Consider the following 19,288-nt stretch of genomic DNA (forward strand, 5'->3'; position numbering starts at 1 on the left):
CTGTTCTTCCAACCCACGGATAATTGTTACCAGCAACGACTTATGCAATGATGATATACCTTCGGACCCGTTGTTTCCATCGGGAACATGCATTAATGTTGTGTTGGATGTTAGGGTAGAGAACACCACACTAAACAAAGGTGATATACCTAATGAAGGAAAGGTGTCCAATGTAACTCTCAGTAAGTTGCAGATTAGGAGGAAGATTACGCATATGCGTCCGGTGAATCTAGAAAGGCCAAAGTAGTTGCCAGAGAATTGGAGGTTTGAAATAAAAGTTCGTACCACTGGAGCCACTATATGAATTGTTGAGAGATACTATATTGAGCCGATGCCCGGGGGTAAATTTAGGTAAAGAAATGAGGTGGATTATTTCCTGAAAACAAGTGGCAAGCGCAAGAAAACAAAACTATTATTAACGGTGATGTTGATACACCACCTTAGGGCAAAAAATAGAAAAAGAGCGGCTTGGAAAAGGAAAAAAATAAAAGTAGTTATTTTGACTTTGATTATGCGACTCTGTCTAGAATATGTCTTGGGTTTTATGGATAGTTGTGTAGATACTTGGGCACCTTCTTGTAATGGTAACATAGTTCCTGGAGACTAAAACAAGGATAACTTCCCATATGAAATAGGAAATATACATTAAGTTTCAATCACAAATTTATCATACATTAATTTCGTCTACTAATTGTGTTTTTTTCAAGAACTCAAATACATCTAACATTGCTTTTATTTATTTGTTCTTTAATTAGATTTGTTGAAAATTGAGTAACTTGCCTACTCATTTTACTAGTTTTATTGTGCTTAATGTGAGCGATCGTGATTCAATGAATATTCTTTTAAGGACAGATCTAGCAAACAATCAACGAAGCCGATCCTTGCAAAATTGGAGAAATTTGTCATATTATTCTCACTCAACAAGAGATCTGTCTAAGATGATTAGAAGATCTTTCGATCGTCATCAAGAGGCTTATATGGTGGAAAAAGAGGAGAATTCTATACTTAAAATAATAATGTCTTATAAGTATTGATTGAGAGCATCGATCAACTAAATTACTAATGCGCTCAAATTACACCTCCAGTCAAGAAGTATAACACGGTCGCTATCAAACATAAAATCCAACTACGATGGTTTATTCACACTTGATCCATTTCCAAGCTTTGGTGCAAATACATATGTACCACCTTTTGATACGTTATCCTTTTCATCTAGGCTAGTTCTTCTGTTAAGTAATAGCTTCTTTGAACATGTCTTATTTCTAGCATATCCTCTTTTTTAAATTTTATAAGGGGAGAGACTCTCTTATTTATGACTTTCTAGATACTTTGTATTTGAGAGGAGTCCTCTCTTATTAGGTGGCTTAGTAATTCTAGGTTCCTTTTATAGTATCGATGATGAGCTGACTTATGCAATGATGATACACCTTCGGACTCGTTGTTGCCGTCGGGAACCTACATTGATGTTTTGTTGGATGTTAGGGTAGAGAACACCACACCAAACAAAGGTGATGTACCTAAAGAAGGAAAAGTGTATGATGTAACTCTGAGTAAGTTCCAGATTTAGAGGAAGATTACGCATATGCGTCCGGTGAATCTAGATAGGTCAAAGTGGTTGCCAGAGCATTGGAGGTTTGGAATAAAAGTTCGTACCACAGAAGCCACTACAGAAATTGTTGATAGATACTATATTGAACTAGTGTTTGGGGTAAATTCAGGTTAAAAAGTGAGGTGCTTTATTTCCTGAAAATAGGTGGCAAGCGCAAGAAGGAAAAACAAATATTAACGGTGATGCTGATACACCATCTGAGAGGAAAAACCAGAAGGAGAGCGGTTTGGAAAAGGAGAAAAAATAATTGTAGTTCTTTTGACTTCTACTTTTGATATAATAACCAACTTATGAACCAAGTCTAATTAGGCTTCTACTTTTGATATAACAATATGTGTTGGTACTCGAGTCCTTCTTGTGTTTGCCACCTGTTTTCAAGAAAATATCCACTTCATTCTTTGACCTAAATTTACCCTCGAACACTGGTTCAATATAGTATCTGTCAACAATTCATGCAGTGGCTCAAGTGCTACGAACTTTTATTTCAAAGTTCCAATTCTCTGGCAACCATTTCGGCCTATCTAGATTCACCCGACGCATAGGGGTAAGTTTTCTCTGAATCTACAACTTACTCGGAGTTACATCAAACACCTTTCCTTCATTAAATACATCACATTTGTTTAGTGTGGCTGTCTCTACCCTAACATCCAACTCAACATCAATGCAGGTTCCTGACGACAACAATAGGTCCGGAGGTATACCATCATTGCACAAGTTGTCATCGGTAACAATTAACGAAAGGATGGAAGAGACTGCAGCATTGGCCTTAGTCATCGGAGGAAGCTTTGAAAGACTCAATGTGGAGAAAGAGTTCATTATTTGAAAAATTAATAATGGACTTTTTCTCCACATTGACTCTTTTAAAGCTTCGTTCGATGACTAAGGTCGATGCCGTTGTCTCTTCCATCCCATGGATAATTGTTACCAGACATGACCTATGCAATGATGATATACCTTCGGACTCGTTGTTGCCGTCGGGAACCTGCATTGATGTTGTGTTGGATGTTACAGTAGAGAACACCACACTAAATAAAGGTGATGTACCTAATGAAGGAAAGGTGTCCAATGTAACTCTGAGTAAGTTGCAGATTCAGAGGAAGATTACGCATATGCGTCCTGTGAATCTAGATAGACCAAAGTAGTTGTCAGAGAATTGGAGGTTTGAAATAAAGATTCGTACCACTGGAGCCACTACAGGGATTGTTGAGAGATACTATATTGAGCCGATGACTGGGGATAAATTTAGGTAAAGAAATAAGGTGGATTATTTCCTGAAAACAAGTGGCAAGCGCAAGAAAGCAAAACTATTATTAACGGTGATGTTGATACACCACCTTAGGGGGGAAACAAAAAGAGCAGCTTGGAAAAGGAAAAAAATAAAAGTAGTTCTTTTGACTTTGATTATGCAACTCTGCCTAGAATATGTGTTGGGTTTTATGGATAGTTGTGCAGATACTTGGGCACCTTCTTGTAAAGGTAACATAGTTCCTAGAGACCAAAACAAGAATAGGTTATTGTCTTCTCAGAGTACATCGCATTTGTGGCAGAGAAACGAAAATAGCTAGACTAGATAGTTTGTCAAGTTCCAATTGAATTGGACTCGTTATATTTTGGTATAGAAAGAAAATAGGAAAAAAATTCTCCATCTAAATTATGTTTATGATATAATATTATATATTCTCAATGCCTTTGAACTTTTACTTTATGTTTCAAGTATCAACCAATGAATTTAAAAGCAAAAAATAAAATCAAAAGTAATACAATTTATTGAACTCCCCAAATACAATAAACTTTAACTTCCCATATGAAATAGGAAATATACATTAAGTTTCAATCACTCGAATTTATTATACATTAATTTTGTCTACTAATTGTGTTTTTTCAAGAACTAAAATACATCTAACATTGCTTTTATTTATTTGTTCTTTAATTAGTTTTGTTGAAAATTGAGTAACTTGCCTACTCATTTTACTAGTTTTATTGTGCTTAATGTGAGCGATCGTGATTCAATGAATAGTCTTTTAAGGACAGATCTAACGGATAATCAACGAAGCCGATCCTTGCATAATTGGAGAAATTTGTTATATTATTCTCACTCAACAAGAGATCCGTCTAAGATGATTAGAAGATCTTTCGATCGTCGTCAAGAGGCTTACATGGTGGAAAAAGAGGAGAATCTATACTTGGAATTATAATGCCTTATAAGTATTCATGGAAACCATCAATCAACTAAATTACTAATGCGCTCAAATTACACCTCCGGTTAAGAAGTATAACACGGTCGCTATCAAACATAAAATCCAACTAGGATGATTTATTCACACTTGATCCATTTCCAAGCTTTGGTGCAAATACATATGTACCTCCTTTTGATACTTTATCCTTTTCATCTAGGCTGTTCTTGTGTTAAGTAATAGCTTCTTTTAACATGTCTTATTTCTAGTAGATCCTCTTTTTTTAATTTTATAAGGGGAGAGACTCTTATCTATGACTCTCTAGATACTTTGTATTTGAGAGGAGTCCTCTCTTATTAGGTGGCTTAGTAATTCTAGGTTCCTTTTCTAGTATCGATGATGAGCTGACCGTCCTTGGTAAAATAACCAACTTATGAACCAAGTCTAATTAGGCTTCTACTTTTGATATAACAATATGTGTTGCTACTCAAGTCCTTATCTTATTTCTTTGTACACTTAATTTTTGATACATTGTTGCTCGAAGTAAAACAGAAGTTGAGAATGGCAAAAATAGTACTCATCAGGCAGAAGTACTTCTATAAGCATCCAAGAGAAGTTCATAGCATTTGAAGGTATTCTCAACCAATCAAACTACTAAGCAAGTTACTTCCCAACAGAATATTAAAAAAACTAAAACCTTATTTGTTTAATTCAAATTCAGTGGCCAAGAGGCAAGATTCCCAAAAATATATATGTTTTGTTCAACTTACAAAAAACTGGCATATCAACAATTCTAACAGGATGTAAAAATCACATAAGTACAATCTAAAGTGTTCCATGTAAAAAAGAATGATCATCATGTGATTCCACATTTGGCTATGAGGCACATACAAAAGCCGGTGGAGCCTATCTGACAAGAAAAAATTTGTACATTTCGCTTGGGAATACTCCTATATAGTACAGGCACAAAACATAAGCTTCGTTTGAATAATTTCCAGATTCATCAAATAATAAACAGTTTCAGCATAGCAATCACAAACAGGTCATGGAGAAGTCCTGAAATTTCAATACCAGACAGATATGAGACCACACTAATAAATGAAAATTCAGCCAGTACTTGTTTGTGCACAATACTTGTCCAAGCATTTAAGAACATAGCATCAATGTGATCGTGGAGGATAGGCTCCAGGGTATTGACCTGGCAAGACAACAAAAGTATATAGTTAACCCTAATTGACATGCCAGGGGAGAGTACGAAATTCACATCTTACAAGATTTACCTGGAGGATAAGAATAACCCTGTGGTGGATAAGGCTGAGGCGGATATGCAGCTGATGAGTAAGGTGAAGGATAAGCAGCCGATTGAGGGGGATAAGGAGATGCTGTATGATATGCTGCTGAAGGGGGTGGGACTGTGGGATAAGGAGAAGCTGGATAATATGCTGAAGGAGGCGGGGCTGTGGAATAAGGAGATGGTGCTGGATAGCCAGAAGGTGGTGGGTGAGAAGCTACATGTGGTGGAGCTACTGAATATGGATATGATCCAGGAGTTGGTGTTACATATGGAGGGCCTGATTGAGCATGGCTTGTTGCTGGCTTCTGGAAGTAAAAGAGAAATTCGTGTTAAAGACATTAAAAGATTTTTGGGGTGGGGAGCAAGGAAGAAATTCTAAGAAAAGACGGCGGCACTTACATTGGCATTTGCATAGTGCATTATTAGTCGAACTTCTCCTGCATGCCTGTAAATGAAATATACAAGCCAAAGTACTTCTGTTACACAATGAGATTTCATTCATTACAACCCTACCCCAAACATCCAGTCCAAAAGAGCCCAAGACAATTTCACAAAACTACTTTATTATAAACTTAGGTTCACACAGTTCAAATTAACTTTATTAACTGTAGAGATATGTACAGACAAATCTATCAATGTTTGTGTTAATCACACAAGGCGTCCTTGAGTTACCTAGAAATACAGGAGATTCTTTCCTAGATTTGTAAAGGAATTTGTGTATACACCCCTTGATGCTTAAACTAAGTGTAACGCTTAAAATAAAACAGAAGTGAAACATTGAGGTCCCAGACAGGTGAGGTCAAAGTAGAGCAATTTTTCAGCCATCAAGAAAAGAAAGACATAAGATCTAAACATAAAACAGTTTTTGGTTTTCTTCTGCTTTTTCCTATAAGAAGAATGAAGACACGATGTTTCTTCTTATTCCTTTCCTTACCTAAAAATACATACACATGCCAAAATATCTTTTAATTCACATTAGGAATACACAAGTGTTGAAAACAACTGCTCTCTTCATTCTTCTCCAATGACTTCACAAATACTATCAAGAAAAAATCTTTATAGCCCCATGAATCCACCAGTATTAGTACTTGTGTGCTGACTCTTATTGAACCTCAACTACCCCTAACTCTTCACCCAACTTGAAGACAACATGTGACCCAATTGTGTCTAGTATGTCTAAAGGTCTATAAGGCTCTTGGTAGAAAGAGCTGATCCATGACTCCGCTAGGACAACCAGAAGTAGACAATTAACGGGGAGAAAGTTGAACAAAAAAAATTTCAACACTTGTACAGAATACAGATAGCTTATAAAAGCCTAAGTTCCACCTGCATCACTATCCGGAAGTAAGTTGATGGCTAGTTATAGACAGGTCTATGTTAATCAATAATGATGAAATGAAGAACTTTAGTGATGAATGTGAAGAATCACATCATAACCATACGTCCCAGACCTTGGTGTCGCAAATTGTCATATTAATGTCACATGAAAGAGTGGAAGCACAATGTAGAAGATTGTCATACATACAAGCAACAAACGACACAAATTCAAACTAAGAAGGACCATAAACACAATTCTCGCCGTAAAAGAAAGACCATAGCAAATTCATCTAGAAATGAACAATGTAGAAGTTGCTTTTATCAATTTACCTGCCCTTCTTCGTCTGAAGTGGCCAAGCAGTATCATCAAATCCCTGTGAGAGAACCTTCTGTAGTTGAACCCTAGAATTAAATTAAGTAATTTAAGGATTAACACTCAACTAACAAACTAAGTAGATCATTCAATCAACTAAGCAACAATTCCAAATTAGTCAAGAGATAACGAATTGAGATTTACTTTCCGTTCCCTATCAAATCATCTGAATTAACAGTATTGCTATTCCACACAACAACGTTGATCTCTCGCAACCCTTCAATGAGCGTAAACACAAATTTCTCTTGAAACGTAGGGTTTTTTCCACCATCTACATAAAAAATAGCAGAACAACAGCATGAATCACATCAAAATTCACTAAAAATGAAAGTAAACTGATATAAATCCATTCAGTAGCCTTCAATTTGTACCTGTACATGTACGAGTACGGAATTTAGAACTGCCGTATTCAAGGCAAACATACGGATCTTGCCTTGAAATCCATTCAGTATCCTTCAATTTATTACAAGCAACAACTACAAACACGAGAATTCAAAGCAAATAATGAAAAGTAATTCATAAAATCTCAGTATTTTTGCTATAGTTGAATGAAGTTCGTACCAGTAACTTCAAGGAGTTGGCCTTGGATGCCATATGGTATCGACATAGACGTAGAAGAAGACAGAGACGACAATGAGGAGGAATTTGGGTTTAAAATTAGCAGAGAGAAAAAATAAGGAGGGTTTCTACTTTATAAGGAAAACAAATCAACCAATAGGAGGTTTCGTGTTCATTTCTTTGACTTATATAAAAAGAAAAAACTCGGTTAATTTAACTAAAACTATTTGGTTGACCAGACAAGAGAATGCGCGTTGTAAGTTGATAGCGTCAACGACTAAAACATTTACAATGGATAATTTTTAGTTCTTAATATATGTCTGTCGTAATTCTAAAAATCTAAAATAGACAATTTTATCTCTTACAAGTCAAGAAACATATGGTGAGGACAAAGGACAAAGGACAAAGTATGCGAGGAATAGAGTCAGATTCAAAATTTAAAGTTTATGAGTTCAACTTTTTAAAATTTTAGCTTTGAACTTTCTTTTTTTTTGGTTTTCCACCTGATGTTCGATACCCACATTGGAGTCCGCTTAAATTCGGATTCACGCCTAGTGGCGGAGTCAGAATTTTCGTTAGGGGTGTTCATACTTTAGAACAAGTAAAAAAATAAACCTTGTTCGTTAAATTATCAAAACGGAACTATGACTTCTGTTCTATTTTTTAACTTAAAATAGAACTAAAAAAAAATGCCTAAGTTTGGGCTCGAGAACCCAGGCCTCTAGGCAGATTTGAACCGCCTTAACCATTAGGCTATTTGTTTTTACTATGTCAAGGGTGTTCAGTATCAATATATATCCAAAAATATAGGTATTTAACAAATGAACTCGCAAAAATTTCCGACAAAGGTTGTTCATCTGACGTCCCTTAACTAGGTATAGCTCCGTCCCTATTCGCGCTGGAAAGTCCCACATTGGGGGATAAACCGCTCCCTAACTAAGGTGATTTCGTTTCTAAGGAAACTCAAACTCGAAACCTCTTAGTTAAGGATGAATGAGTACGTATCACTCCACCATAACCTTTGTTGGTAATTTTCAACATGTTATTGTTAAAAATTATATGTTCATATCTGCTATTTATTATAAGTTAAATAAATTTGATATAAATTTATTGTCCACATAAAAATACAATGAATTCAATTACGTTACCCCTGACGAAGAGTATACAGATAATCAACTATGTATAGGACATCACCCCATGCATATGAGAATATGGATAGTAGACGAGTCATCGTGAGTTTACTTTTACAACATTCCTAGCAATTTGGTGCAATTGTACTTATTGAACAAGTATTCAAATGACAATGTTTGACACATTCTATGAAAGATGATGTCATACATATAGGTTGGTTTGAAATTAGTGATTTACAATTTATGTAGTCGAAAAATATTTCATGATACTTTAAATAAAATAAAAATTATTTTAGAAATGATTTAAAATAGCTGTGAGTTACTAGAAATTATATTCAGAAGTAAAGTCTGAAGAAGTTGTCTTTGTGTATTTCAAGAGTCACTAATGAACGCATCATGCATTTGGATAGAAAAGGAAAACTTAGCCCCAAGTATATTGGTCCCTATCCAATTCTCAAGAGAGTTGGGTTTGTGGCATATCGACTTGCACTATAATCAGAGTTATCGTGAGTGCACCCAATTTTTTTATGTATCAATGTTGTATCAACGTTTTTACGACCCAAGCAATGTTATTGACATGCACAAAATAAAAGTATATGACACCTACAAGGAAGTCCTTGTACTCATAGTAGACACACAAAGTTAGTAAGCTTCAGATTAAGGAGATTGCATCAATAAAAGTTGTGTGAAGTAATCATTCAACTGAGGATGCTACTTAATTGAGAGTAAAAACCAAAACAATTAGTATCCAAACTAAGCAAAAAAAATAAAGGATTGTTAATTAATGCGAAAAAGAATCAGTCGTAATGTTCCTATCACATATTTGATTGAATTTGCAAAAAATAGAAGTAGATAGAAAACTAAAAGTTGAATATGGCGACCTAGAAATTGAGTGTTGCAACAACTTTAATTTAGTCAGGCAAGACTATTTTTTTAAAATATTAATCGAGTAACCGGTAATATGCCTTGTCTTTTTAAAATTTAAATTTCTTTGTATCATCATGTATTTTGTGGGGAACTTGAGATTTTCATTAAGAAGATTTAAAATATTAAAAAATAAACACACTAGAGAATCCAAAAGTATTATTAATCTTACGTATATAATATAAGAGAAATTTTCCACCAAAGAAGATTTAAATGAACACCTTACTCTCATTTCTCAAGCTCGCCCTACCTGCCCTATTTATGTTTAAATGTTCCTCTGCCTTGTCCCATTAAAATTTTGTCGATTATATGAATTCTCCAAATTAATGTTACTCAATCTAATTACTTTAGAAGATTTATTATGATTAAATTATTTTTATTAACCATATATATATCCATTACTCCACATTTATTAGCATAAACTAGCATGGCTATAAGAACTTCACCATTTGTTTGAAAAGTCAACTTCATGATAATATGTTATTCTAAATCTTGCAAGATGACTACATTGATCTCATCTTCCACAAAGAATCAAAGCTTCCCATTTAGATTAAAAATTTACATGTTTCACTCCTAATCACTTCTTATATTTTTGGATATGTCTAGTATCTTGAAAGAGGTCCATATGAACAGAGGCAAATCCATATATATTTGTATTGGGTGCTCGAGCACTTATTGACATCGATAGAAATTTTGTATATGCATATAGAAAATATTGAAAATTTGATATAATGTATTTGTGAGCACCCATTAAACAAATGGCAAATGGGTTCTTTGGCTCTCAAGCTGAAGAAGTTTGTGATAATACCCTTGATTTGTGATAATACCCTTGATGTGTGAGGGTTCGAATCCTAGCATAACCAAAGTCTTTTTTTTAATTGAAAAAAGGTAAAGTGAAATTATTTTCTTACATATTTACTCTTCTTTTTGTACCTTTTCACTGCTATTTATTTACTATCTTTTTTTCAATTTATTATTTTTCCACGGGAAATGTACAAGTACCCCCTTAGACTATGACTGAAATCTCAGAGACACACCTTAACTAAACTAAGGTCCTATTACACCCCTGAACTCATTTTTTTTGTAATTTTGTGCACCTTTTTGGCTTACGTGGCATCCAAATATCTCTCACGCAACTCAATTGCGTGGAGTCACGGAGTGTGCCAGTAAGACAAAAGGTGTACAAAATTACAAAAACAATAAGTTCGGAGGGGTAATAGGACATTAGTTTAGTTAAGGTGTATCTCTGAGATTTCGGTTATAGTCTAGGGGGTACTTGTGTCTTATCCCTTTTTCCACTCTTTATTTTTCATATTTCATTTACTAACTAAACTGTAAAAATACTTGTAAACTTTAGAAGGAAATCCTTTTTGGCAAGCGACTTTACATTAAAGGAAGTGAGCAGCCATGACGTACCTTTAAATCGTGGATCTACCACTGAATAAGAACATTCGATATAAACTTATAATGTGTGTGTAAGATTTAAATTCTATAAAAGACCTGATGAGTATTAAAAGACCTAATATTTTAGAAGAGGTTTTTAACCTCATTTAAGAATAGTGGCATGATTCTGGTAGAGTGTAAAGAGTTAGAACTACCCAAAGACTGGGGAGACAAGTCTTCTTCTTTAGCTACTTGTTTCCAATTTTCTTATTAAATTCCTCCTAATTGTCTTTTACTATCTTTTTTTCGCTACTTGTTGATCAGGATTCTTGTATTGCCCTAGTGAGAGACAATATCATTAAGAGTTTTCAAAGGAGAGTACTTTTTCCTATAAGTAGCAGCTACTTGTCCACGGATTTATAAAGTCACGTTAGCCATTTCATTGCCTGGTGTTGACCACCAATTACAAGAGTATCTGAAATTGAGACATGTCTTTCAGGATATGTAGTTTCTTTCTCCATTTCATTCGCATCCTCAATATATTGTTGTTCTCCATTTCTTTAATTTCATGCTCCCCTATATTAGATGCATGCAGTTCCTTCTATGATATTAGTTGGTTGACTGTCATCAATTCGATTAGAAGACTTTTCAATTTCCTTCTCCGTGTCATAAACTACTTGCTTTAATTTGGTTTTGAAAACTATATTCAACCCAACCCTTATTAGTCATGGAGTTCTCTTGTTTGCATTCTATCTCATTGTCTTGTGCATCATTATTGTTGTCAACCAGATCGTTATAGATGGGGGTCATAACCACCCCTTTTAGACTGGAATTAACATTTATTTTATTATCTGATTATTGTTGTTGTGTTCCTTGATTTTTCTCCCTATATATGCCATTAGAAATAATATAATCCATCTGTCTCTCCTTAAAAGCCTGGTCATTGAGCCCTTTCTGTCTGGTATTGTTGCTATCTTTACTCTCTTATATCATCTTCATGGATCACTTTGCATTCATAAATATTGTGGCCTTGTAGTTTAATTTGCATTCCCTGCAATATTTAGGTAAATAATCGTATTTGAATATTAATCCATATATATTGTCCTTATTGCTCCTGAATTCTCATTCAAACATGTTCAGGAAGATTAGCGATTAGGTTCATTAAAAGTTTTACCTTTGTACAACTACGTCGAGTTTTATTGATTGTGGTCATATCCAAATGCAACGGGGTACCAACTAACGATGCTAATGAAAATAATGACTCTTTTACATAGTAAGTGGGTAAAAGGTTTGGGAAAGATATCCAAGCCATGGCTTTTGTGGTCTCTTTCTCCGGCTTAAAACAAGAGTCGTAAATCAATGGACGCATTAGGTACGACCAACTATCTTATGACTTCCTCGTTTAACAAAAAAAGCTTGAACATGTTGGCTCTATTGTGATTTCTAGCCTTTTTGAGAATTATTGTTAACTATCACATTGCGATAATGAGTGACATAACCCAATGAAAGAGTCATGATTTTCATTAAGGGCATTCAATATTTAACGAAGTAAACAAAGGAAGAAACCAAGGGAGTCAACATCTTAAAAACGCAATCAAGAGATTAGAAGTGTGCGATGGTGACCACACAATTCAATATTGCACCACGATAGATAGAGGTCTTGGAATCAAGTCTCACTGGCCACCACCCATTCTCAAATATATTTTTCATGTACTTGACCCATAAAAAGGAATCAGGTTTACACGTAAGAGGGTGTGTTGAAGACATAATTAAGTAATTAGACGTGTGTTTTCTTTAACGACTTGTACTTTTAGATGAGATGGTCACACAATTCATGATAAGAATTTAGGTCCAAAGTTTGCAACACAGCCTCACTACATGAACCTAGCAAGATCAAGCAGAACGCCAAATCTCCATATTTTATAAAAATCATTGATTATTACAACTGAAAAAATAAAAAAAACTCAACTAAAAAGCGGAGCCTCGAGGCTAATGAAAACCTCTCTTCTGTGATTCACATTTTCACAATGTTTTTCATGCAACAACATGCATATGAAGTTTTATCTACAAACTATCCCTATAAATGGTAGGACAATCATTCGAAACAACGTTGTCTATCATGTAAAAGAATTAAAGCCCTGCACACACACCTCTAACGCGAGCCTTACACACCAGGACATCACAAACATATGGCATTGACAAACTTCTATAACTTCAGTTCCAAATCAACATTTCCTTCTACTTCAGTATGAAAGTCACTTCCACGAGTTCCTTCTCGATCAATCTGCACCTTTGCAGATTGGATGAATCCGAGGATGGGTTGTTAAACTGATAGGCTTAGACCTGAAGGACGCGTATGATCTACAGCAGCTACCTGTGGATTAAACACATTCGGAAGGTAGTGAAACCGAGATCAAAAAGCAGAATACATGAACAAGAGTATAAATGCTTAAGTCCTTTAGTCTCACCCGAGAGGGAACATAGTCGAATAGCTGAAGGCATTGTGGGGCTTAATCAGTTAAAGAATGTGAGAAAGCTGCTGCTGGAGGAGCTAATCTGAGAAAATCTCCATTGAGAGCTTTTGACTTTGAGATAACTTCTCTGCAAAAATGCCAAATGACTAAATATTAGCCTCTCCAGTAATAGAACTAAGCAATTTTCCAGGTAAGATATAGAACCTTTTAAGCACATTTCCCTCTTCTACATTGACTGAGCACTTGTTGCTGCAGGAAGTGGATTCGTTTGATCTGGATACAGGGGCAACACAACACTTTTTGCATCGAAATGAAGGGAGAGGCGGGTATTCTGGAGAGAGCGGATAGGGCCTTTTCACGCCAGCCATCTATATTACATCACCAACATTCCGGTGACCATCGGCAAAATCTATTTATTAACTTTTATAATTTAGAAGTAAAAAAAAAACTTGGATTAACTCTAACCAATCACCGCCAAACAACCCACGTCAAACATAAAAAAAAATCACTTGATTTTTCAAGGAAAACATATGTATAATCATATCATATCTATATCATATCATATATTATATTATAAGTGGGAAGGTGCTTAGTCTAAAGTTGGATTACGAAAATGCCCTTCAACTTTTTAATTATCATTATCATACTATTATTAATATTAATATTAATTAATTAATTAATTATACTATAAGTATGAATCCATTAAAGTTGAATGACTTTATAACTCTTCAAGAAATCACCATTAAAGTTGAATGACTTTTTAACTCTTCAAGAAATCACTATACCTATTAAGTCTCTCATGCGTTGTCTTCTAATGACAATAATGTACTTTTGAATTTGGTTTAGAGAGCATAAAACTCTTATGATATGTTCTTTCAAGCATTTCTTTACATCTAGTTTTTTTTTTTTTTTTTTTTTTTGCTATCATTCGAATTATATTCTTAAATTGATGTTTAAGTGTTTGATCTCTCACATGAAAATAGACTGCTAAAATTTTGTTTTATGAGCTTATGATGTAGTTTTTTAATCTCAGGTATAAACCAGAGGTGATGCTTTTGCAGACCGTTGAATAGAACTTTTAGTAGAAATTGCGCCAATACAAATGAGGTATGTGACATGTCTCTCCAACAATTTCGCAATTTTTGCATGAGTAATTTTAATAAATTTGATTAACATTTGAGTATTGTTGTTTTTAATTAGATTTTAATAACTTAATGCATGTGTATTTTACAAAGTAGAGCCTCCTTGATAGCTTTAGTTTCACAATGACTTGTTGAAATTATATTTTGGTTTAGTCTCCTAGCTTTCAAGGTAAAAAGGATAACTGATGCTTCTCCCTCAACAACATCGAGCAAAAGAAATCTCTAAAGAAGACATATTCTAACAAATGAAGTAATTTAATTTAATATGAAGGAGTACTTAAAAGTCAAATATGTACAACATTAAAATTTATCTTTCGATCTAAATATGAAAAAGGAATAACAATCTTAAAGAGAAAAGCATATAATAGAAATTGAATTCAAATATAACATATAAGCAGTAAAAGAGATTATTAGTTAGTGGTTAACAATTTTCACCCCTGACATGTTACCAATTCTCAAAAAAAAAAACAAATCATTCATGCCTCCACCAATATTTCTATTTAATAACTCAAAACTATTATAGATAAGAAAATTTATTATCATAATAATAAAGAACAAACATGCAATGTACGTTACCAGAAACTAGTTACTTTAAAAGCATCAACTCCTAACTTAAATGTTAAAGTACCAAATTACCCCTATTCCACCTTACAACACCCCGCGCTATATACACCCATTTGCAGAAACTGCCACTTCCCCCTGTTACACTTTGAACATACCTCTTCGGCCTCTAAATACACCCATTCGAAAACGACACCACTTCTACCTCCTCTGCAATGAAGAAACACCTCAATCCAGCAAACTCAACAGTCGCACCCCACCGCTTCCGACTATTTATAACTTTGAAATTGTAATGCTTTTCCCCATCAAACACACATCAATTACAGTTTACACACAGGTATGCAAACGACACACCCTCTCATTCATAATACTGCCTTAATACGTCTTACCTTTTCTTTCACCAAATTAATTGTTTCCCCTGCACGCATAATACTCGCAAACATAACCTCTTTGCATCTGCTCTGCCATTTAACAAGTTGTAAGTTATTCCCTTCTATATGACATTCCCTTAGTAGTTTAAAAATTCAAAGTCTGGAAGAACGCAATATGAAACACATTCCAGATGGAATCCTTCACTTTGTTCCTTCCCCTTGCGGCAACAATAACATTGTCTGCTATTTGTTGGCGTATGTATATACAGTCACCTGCCCTTTATAACTACAAATTTCATATATATATATATAAATGTTACTTCTAACCTTACGGTTGCGCTGTTTACACCTTATTGCTATCCTTTGTTATGCATCACATTCACCCCAACTCTGACTCACATACCTACAACCAGAGGCAGATCTAGGATTTGGAGGTCTTGGGTGCCACATCGTTCAAGTTAGATAAACGGGTCGGTTGTTTTAATTTTGGGTTACAATTCGGGTTATTATCCTTTTTCGATTTTTATAAATAAATTGATCAAACATTCATGTTAGTAATATTTTCTTTTAGATATTCTGTGATTAGAGATAACTAAACAATTCAATTTTTTTTTTAGGAATTGAACGCCTTATTCACTTAGACTTTGAGGAAAAACAATTTTTTTTCACATTAAAATTTGAGCTTGTATAAAACATCTTATAGTGTTAACTGAATATATTCATATTCCATTGACTTTTATGTGTTGTTGCAGATATATAGTAGATAGAATAAAATTGTAGTTTCAACCTAGTCATCTTACTTAGCAAGAATGTCGGTGAAGATCGAAAGAACCTTTAAATTGAAAGAACTCTAGTAATAATATTCATCATTTTTAAAACTTATATTTTTTAAAAACTACTATTTAAATGCATTCTTAATAATATATGTCAATAATTAGTGAAAGTTAAACAAAAATGAGAATTAAATACAGTGAAAAGGAGTCAATTTGAATTAATAAAGTATCGTAAATAAATAAGAATGAATGGAAGAAAAAAAACTAAAGCCCTTCACACATTAATAAAAAAAAAGACAAAAAGAAAAGAAAAAAAAAAGCTTCACTGCGTGCACAAAAAAATAATGCTACCAACGAGATTTGAACTCACATTGCACGTATGGCATATCATGCCCTTCGCCACTTGAACCATTCATCACTTTGTTTAGTGGGTGGCAAAGTTAATATATATTAATTTCTGATACATATATACATATATATACAAAGATTTTTTCTGAAATCACTGGGTGCCATGACACCCCTACCCGTACCCTTAGATCCGCCCCTGCCTACAATGCCGATTGTTCGTTCATCTGGTTACATACAATTTCCTGCCAATTATGAAAAAAAAACAGAAATAACATTGTTGCACTCATCTCCTCAGGTACCTGCAATCATCAAGATTCGACCCACATGGCGACTGAATCTGAACAAGCAAAACAAAGTGTACCGATAAACCAGATACCAAAAAGCTCTGTTAATATTGTGATTAGAATCTTAGTTATTCGAAGGGGTTCAATAACACCTTACAAGAATTCAAGGCATGAAGGGTCTTTCAGAACTATCATATTAGTTGATGAAGAGGTAATAACATTGACACTTTTACTTACGTTATCGTACTATTGTTCATGTTTGTTGTACTTATGCCACCCCCTGCTTAATAATAGGGGACAAAGATTCAAGCAATGCTATTTAATAAGCATATCGAAATAGGGAAGGACTCCTTGAAGCCAAATAAGAGTTACTACATTGCTAACGGACACTTAGATCGTGTCAACCCCAACTACTCTTCTGTGCATAAAGAAGTTGAATTGGCCTTTACAAACAACACAATCATAAAGGAGACTGACCATGAGGTTTCAACACAGAAATTCTCTAATGGCTTTTCATCATTAGACGATGCTGATAAATTACCTAATGGTGCTATTCTAGGTAACTATCCAAATGTCAAAGTTGTTATTTTCATGCTCCATTACGTAAGTGTTAGCACTAATTTACATGAGCTATTTCCAGACTTGATCTGCGTCTTAGTTTCGGTGAATCCCCTCATTCAAAATACGACTTCTAAGAGACGGGAAATAGTTGTTACAAATGAGTTGTAAGTTGCGATGATTCATAATCTATCATCTATATAGAGATATGGTGGTATGCTGACTTTTCACTCCTAATTGATAATCTAGGATGGAGCATACAAGTGTAGCTCTTTGGGGAGATTTTACTGAAAATGACGGTGCATTCCTGAAAAATCTTAAAGATGATAAACCTATACTCGGCTTATGTGACGTTAGAGTCTCAATCTATAAAAGTATCCAACAGTCTATTCTAGGTGTTTATCGAATAGACACTGACTATAACTCCTGTTTGTTAACATTAACATGTTTTTCTCATTCTAGGCCGATTTGGAATCTCTACTATTCCTGTGAGTAGCGTCTTAATCAATCCAATGTTTGAAAAAGCAACCGACCTTCGAGCCTGGTACATTACATTATTCACAAATTTGTTCAACACTCTTACTTTAACCCAACTTTCAAAACTAATATTCAAACTACACTTTGCCATTGTAGCCAAGTTAAATCGAACATTGCTATAAGACGACATAATTCCTCTATTATCATTGTTATGCAATTACATATCACCATAAATCCAAAAAACGTATGCACTGAACACACCTCACTCTAAATGGCTTACATTGTTAACTAACCTCATTGTAAATACAAACGTGAAATCATAAAGGCCGACAACAAAGATTTACGGTAACACCAAGTAAGGTAATGAGAAGAGATATAGAAGTTCGTTGGTCCATATTCTCAATGGGTTGTTGGCTGATTCATAGGTACATACTAATCAATACTCCACCCCTCTATAAATAAAATTCATTTGTATGTTTAACATTTCACAAATATGGTATAGTGGCGCTTTGCAGGATTGTATGTACAAGTTCAAAGAAACAATTATAGACATACTCAATAAAGATGAGCCATGGTATTTGTCATGCAAAACGTGCCACAAGAAAGTGAAAGTTATAGAAGAGGCTGCAGCTTGTACCAATTGCAACGTTGATGATGTAGAATATGAAATGAGGTTCGACTCGGTTAAAACTCCATTAAACATTTACTCCTTACAAAACACATAAACTTGACATATTGAATTCTTACCCCTATTTTGAAGATACTGCTTACGACTTGAAGTGTGGTGGAAAACAACGTGCTCGAGTCATACTTTTTGAAGCGGCTAAATATTTACTAGGCTTCAATGTGCAAGAGTACATACAATCAACCTTAGTAAAGGTATCAACTTTATTTATAGAGTTGACTGAATGTCACGCCATATTTACATAGTCTCATGTGTACCTTACTGGCAACCTTCCAACGAACATATTCAATTGTTTACATCATATCAAGAAGGAAGAATGTCACAACTACCGCAATTTGGTGTTGAGTAAAGACAAGCAATTCAACTTCCTTGTCAGAATTGATTTGATTGATTCAAAACCCCGAAGGAGCTTAATTGCTGAACAAATACATCAAGTGGAAGATGAAGCACCAATTATTGTGGAAAAAGAAGTAAAATCAGTGAGGAAGTACAGGAAGAGAGCTAAGAAAACCACAAATGCAGCCGCCCAAATCAACCTAAAGAAACCCAAAGTCGATAAAAAATAGACATCTTTCTGAATTATGTAACTAAACAATGTGTGGTTTCTACTGTATAACCAATGAGTGTATCTTATTACCTATTTATGTGTGAATTCATATTTGTTAGATGTCTATATTGCCTCTGTTGGATATTACTTTTACAAGTACACTAACTTTACCCGGGGGTACAATTTTACGGGGTAACGACAAATTAGTAACAAACTTATTATTGCTTGGCCGCACTTAAATAGAACTATTAGTTGACGAGTCAATAACCAATGCTCTATATCAAGAAAATCACTAAACTTACATCT

The 19,288-nt window shown here is 34.5% G+C and overlaps 2 protein-coding genes across 2 annotated transcripts; one reads left to right on the plus strand and one right to left on the minus strand.

Annotated features, from left to right (window-relative positions):
• Positions 1–4,505: 4,505 nt before the first annotated feature.
• On the minus strand, positions 4,506–7,456 carry LOC102595029 (elicitor-responsive protein 1-like). The gene is made up of 7 exons (XM_006356512.2): positions 7,329–7,456; positions 7,139–7,243; positions 6,912–7,038; positions 6,725–6,796; positions 5,477–5,522; positions 5,064–5,382; positions 4,506–4,981 (listed from the first exon to the last, which is right to left on the minus strand). The coding sequence occupies exons 1-7, from the start codon at positions 7,372–7,374 to the stop codon at positions 4,944–4,946; spliced, it is 753 nt and encodes a 250-aa protein (XP_006356574.1). The 5' UTR covers positions 7,375–7,456; the 3' UTR covers positions 4,506–4,943.
• Positions 7,457–16,755: 9,299 nt separating this feature from the next.
• Positions 16,756–19,001, plus strand: LOC107062388 (replication protein A 70 kDa DNA-binding subunit B-like). Its single transcript, XM_015312966.1, has 7 exons — positions 16,756–16,926; positions 17,010–17,274; positions 17,356–17,440; positions 17,523–17,647; positions 17,736–17,817; positions 18,253–18,423; positions 18,812–19,001. The coding sequence occupies exons 1-7, from the start codon at positions 16,756–16,758 to the stop codon at positions 18,999–19,001; spliced, it is 1,089 nt and encodes a 362-aa protein (XP_015168452.1).
• The last annotated feature ends 287 nt before the right edge of the window (positions 19,002–19,288 follow it).

The sequence above is a fragment of the Solanum tuberosum genome, unplaced genomic scaffold (assembly GCF_000226075.1).
Source record: "Solanum tuberosum cultivar DM 1-3 516 R44 unplaced genomic scaffold, SolTub_3.0 scf00220, whole genome shotgun sequence".
In the NCBI taxonomy this organism is placed as follows: domain Eukaryota; kingdom Viridiplantae; phylum Streptophyta; class Magnoliopsida; order Solanales; family Solanaceae; genus Solanum; species Solanum tuberosum.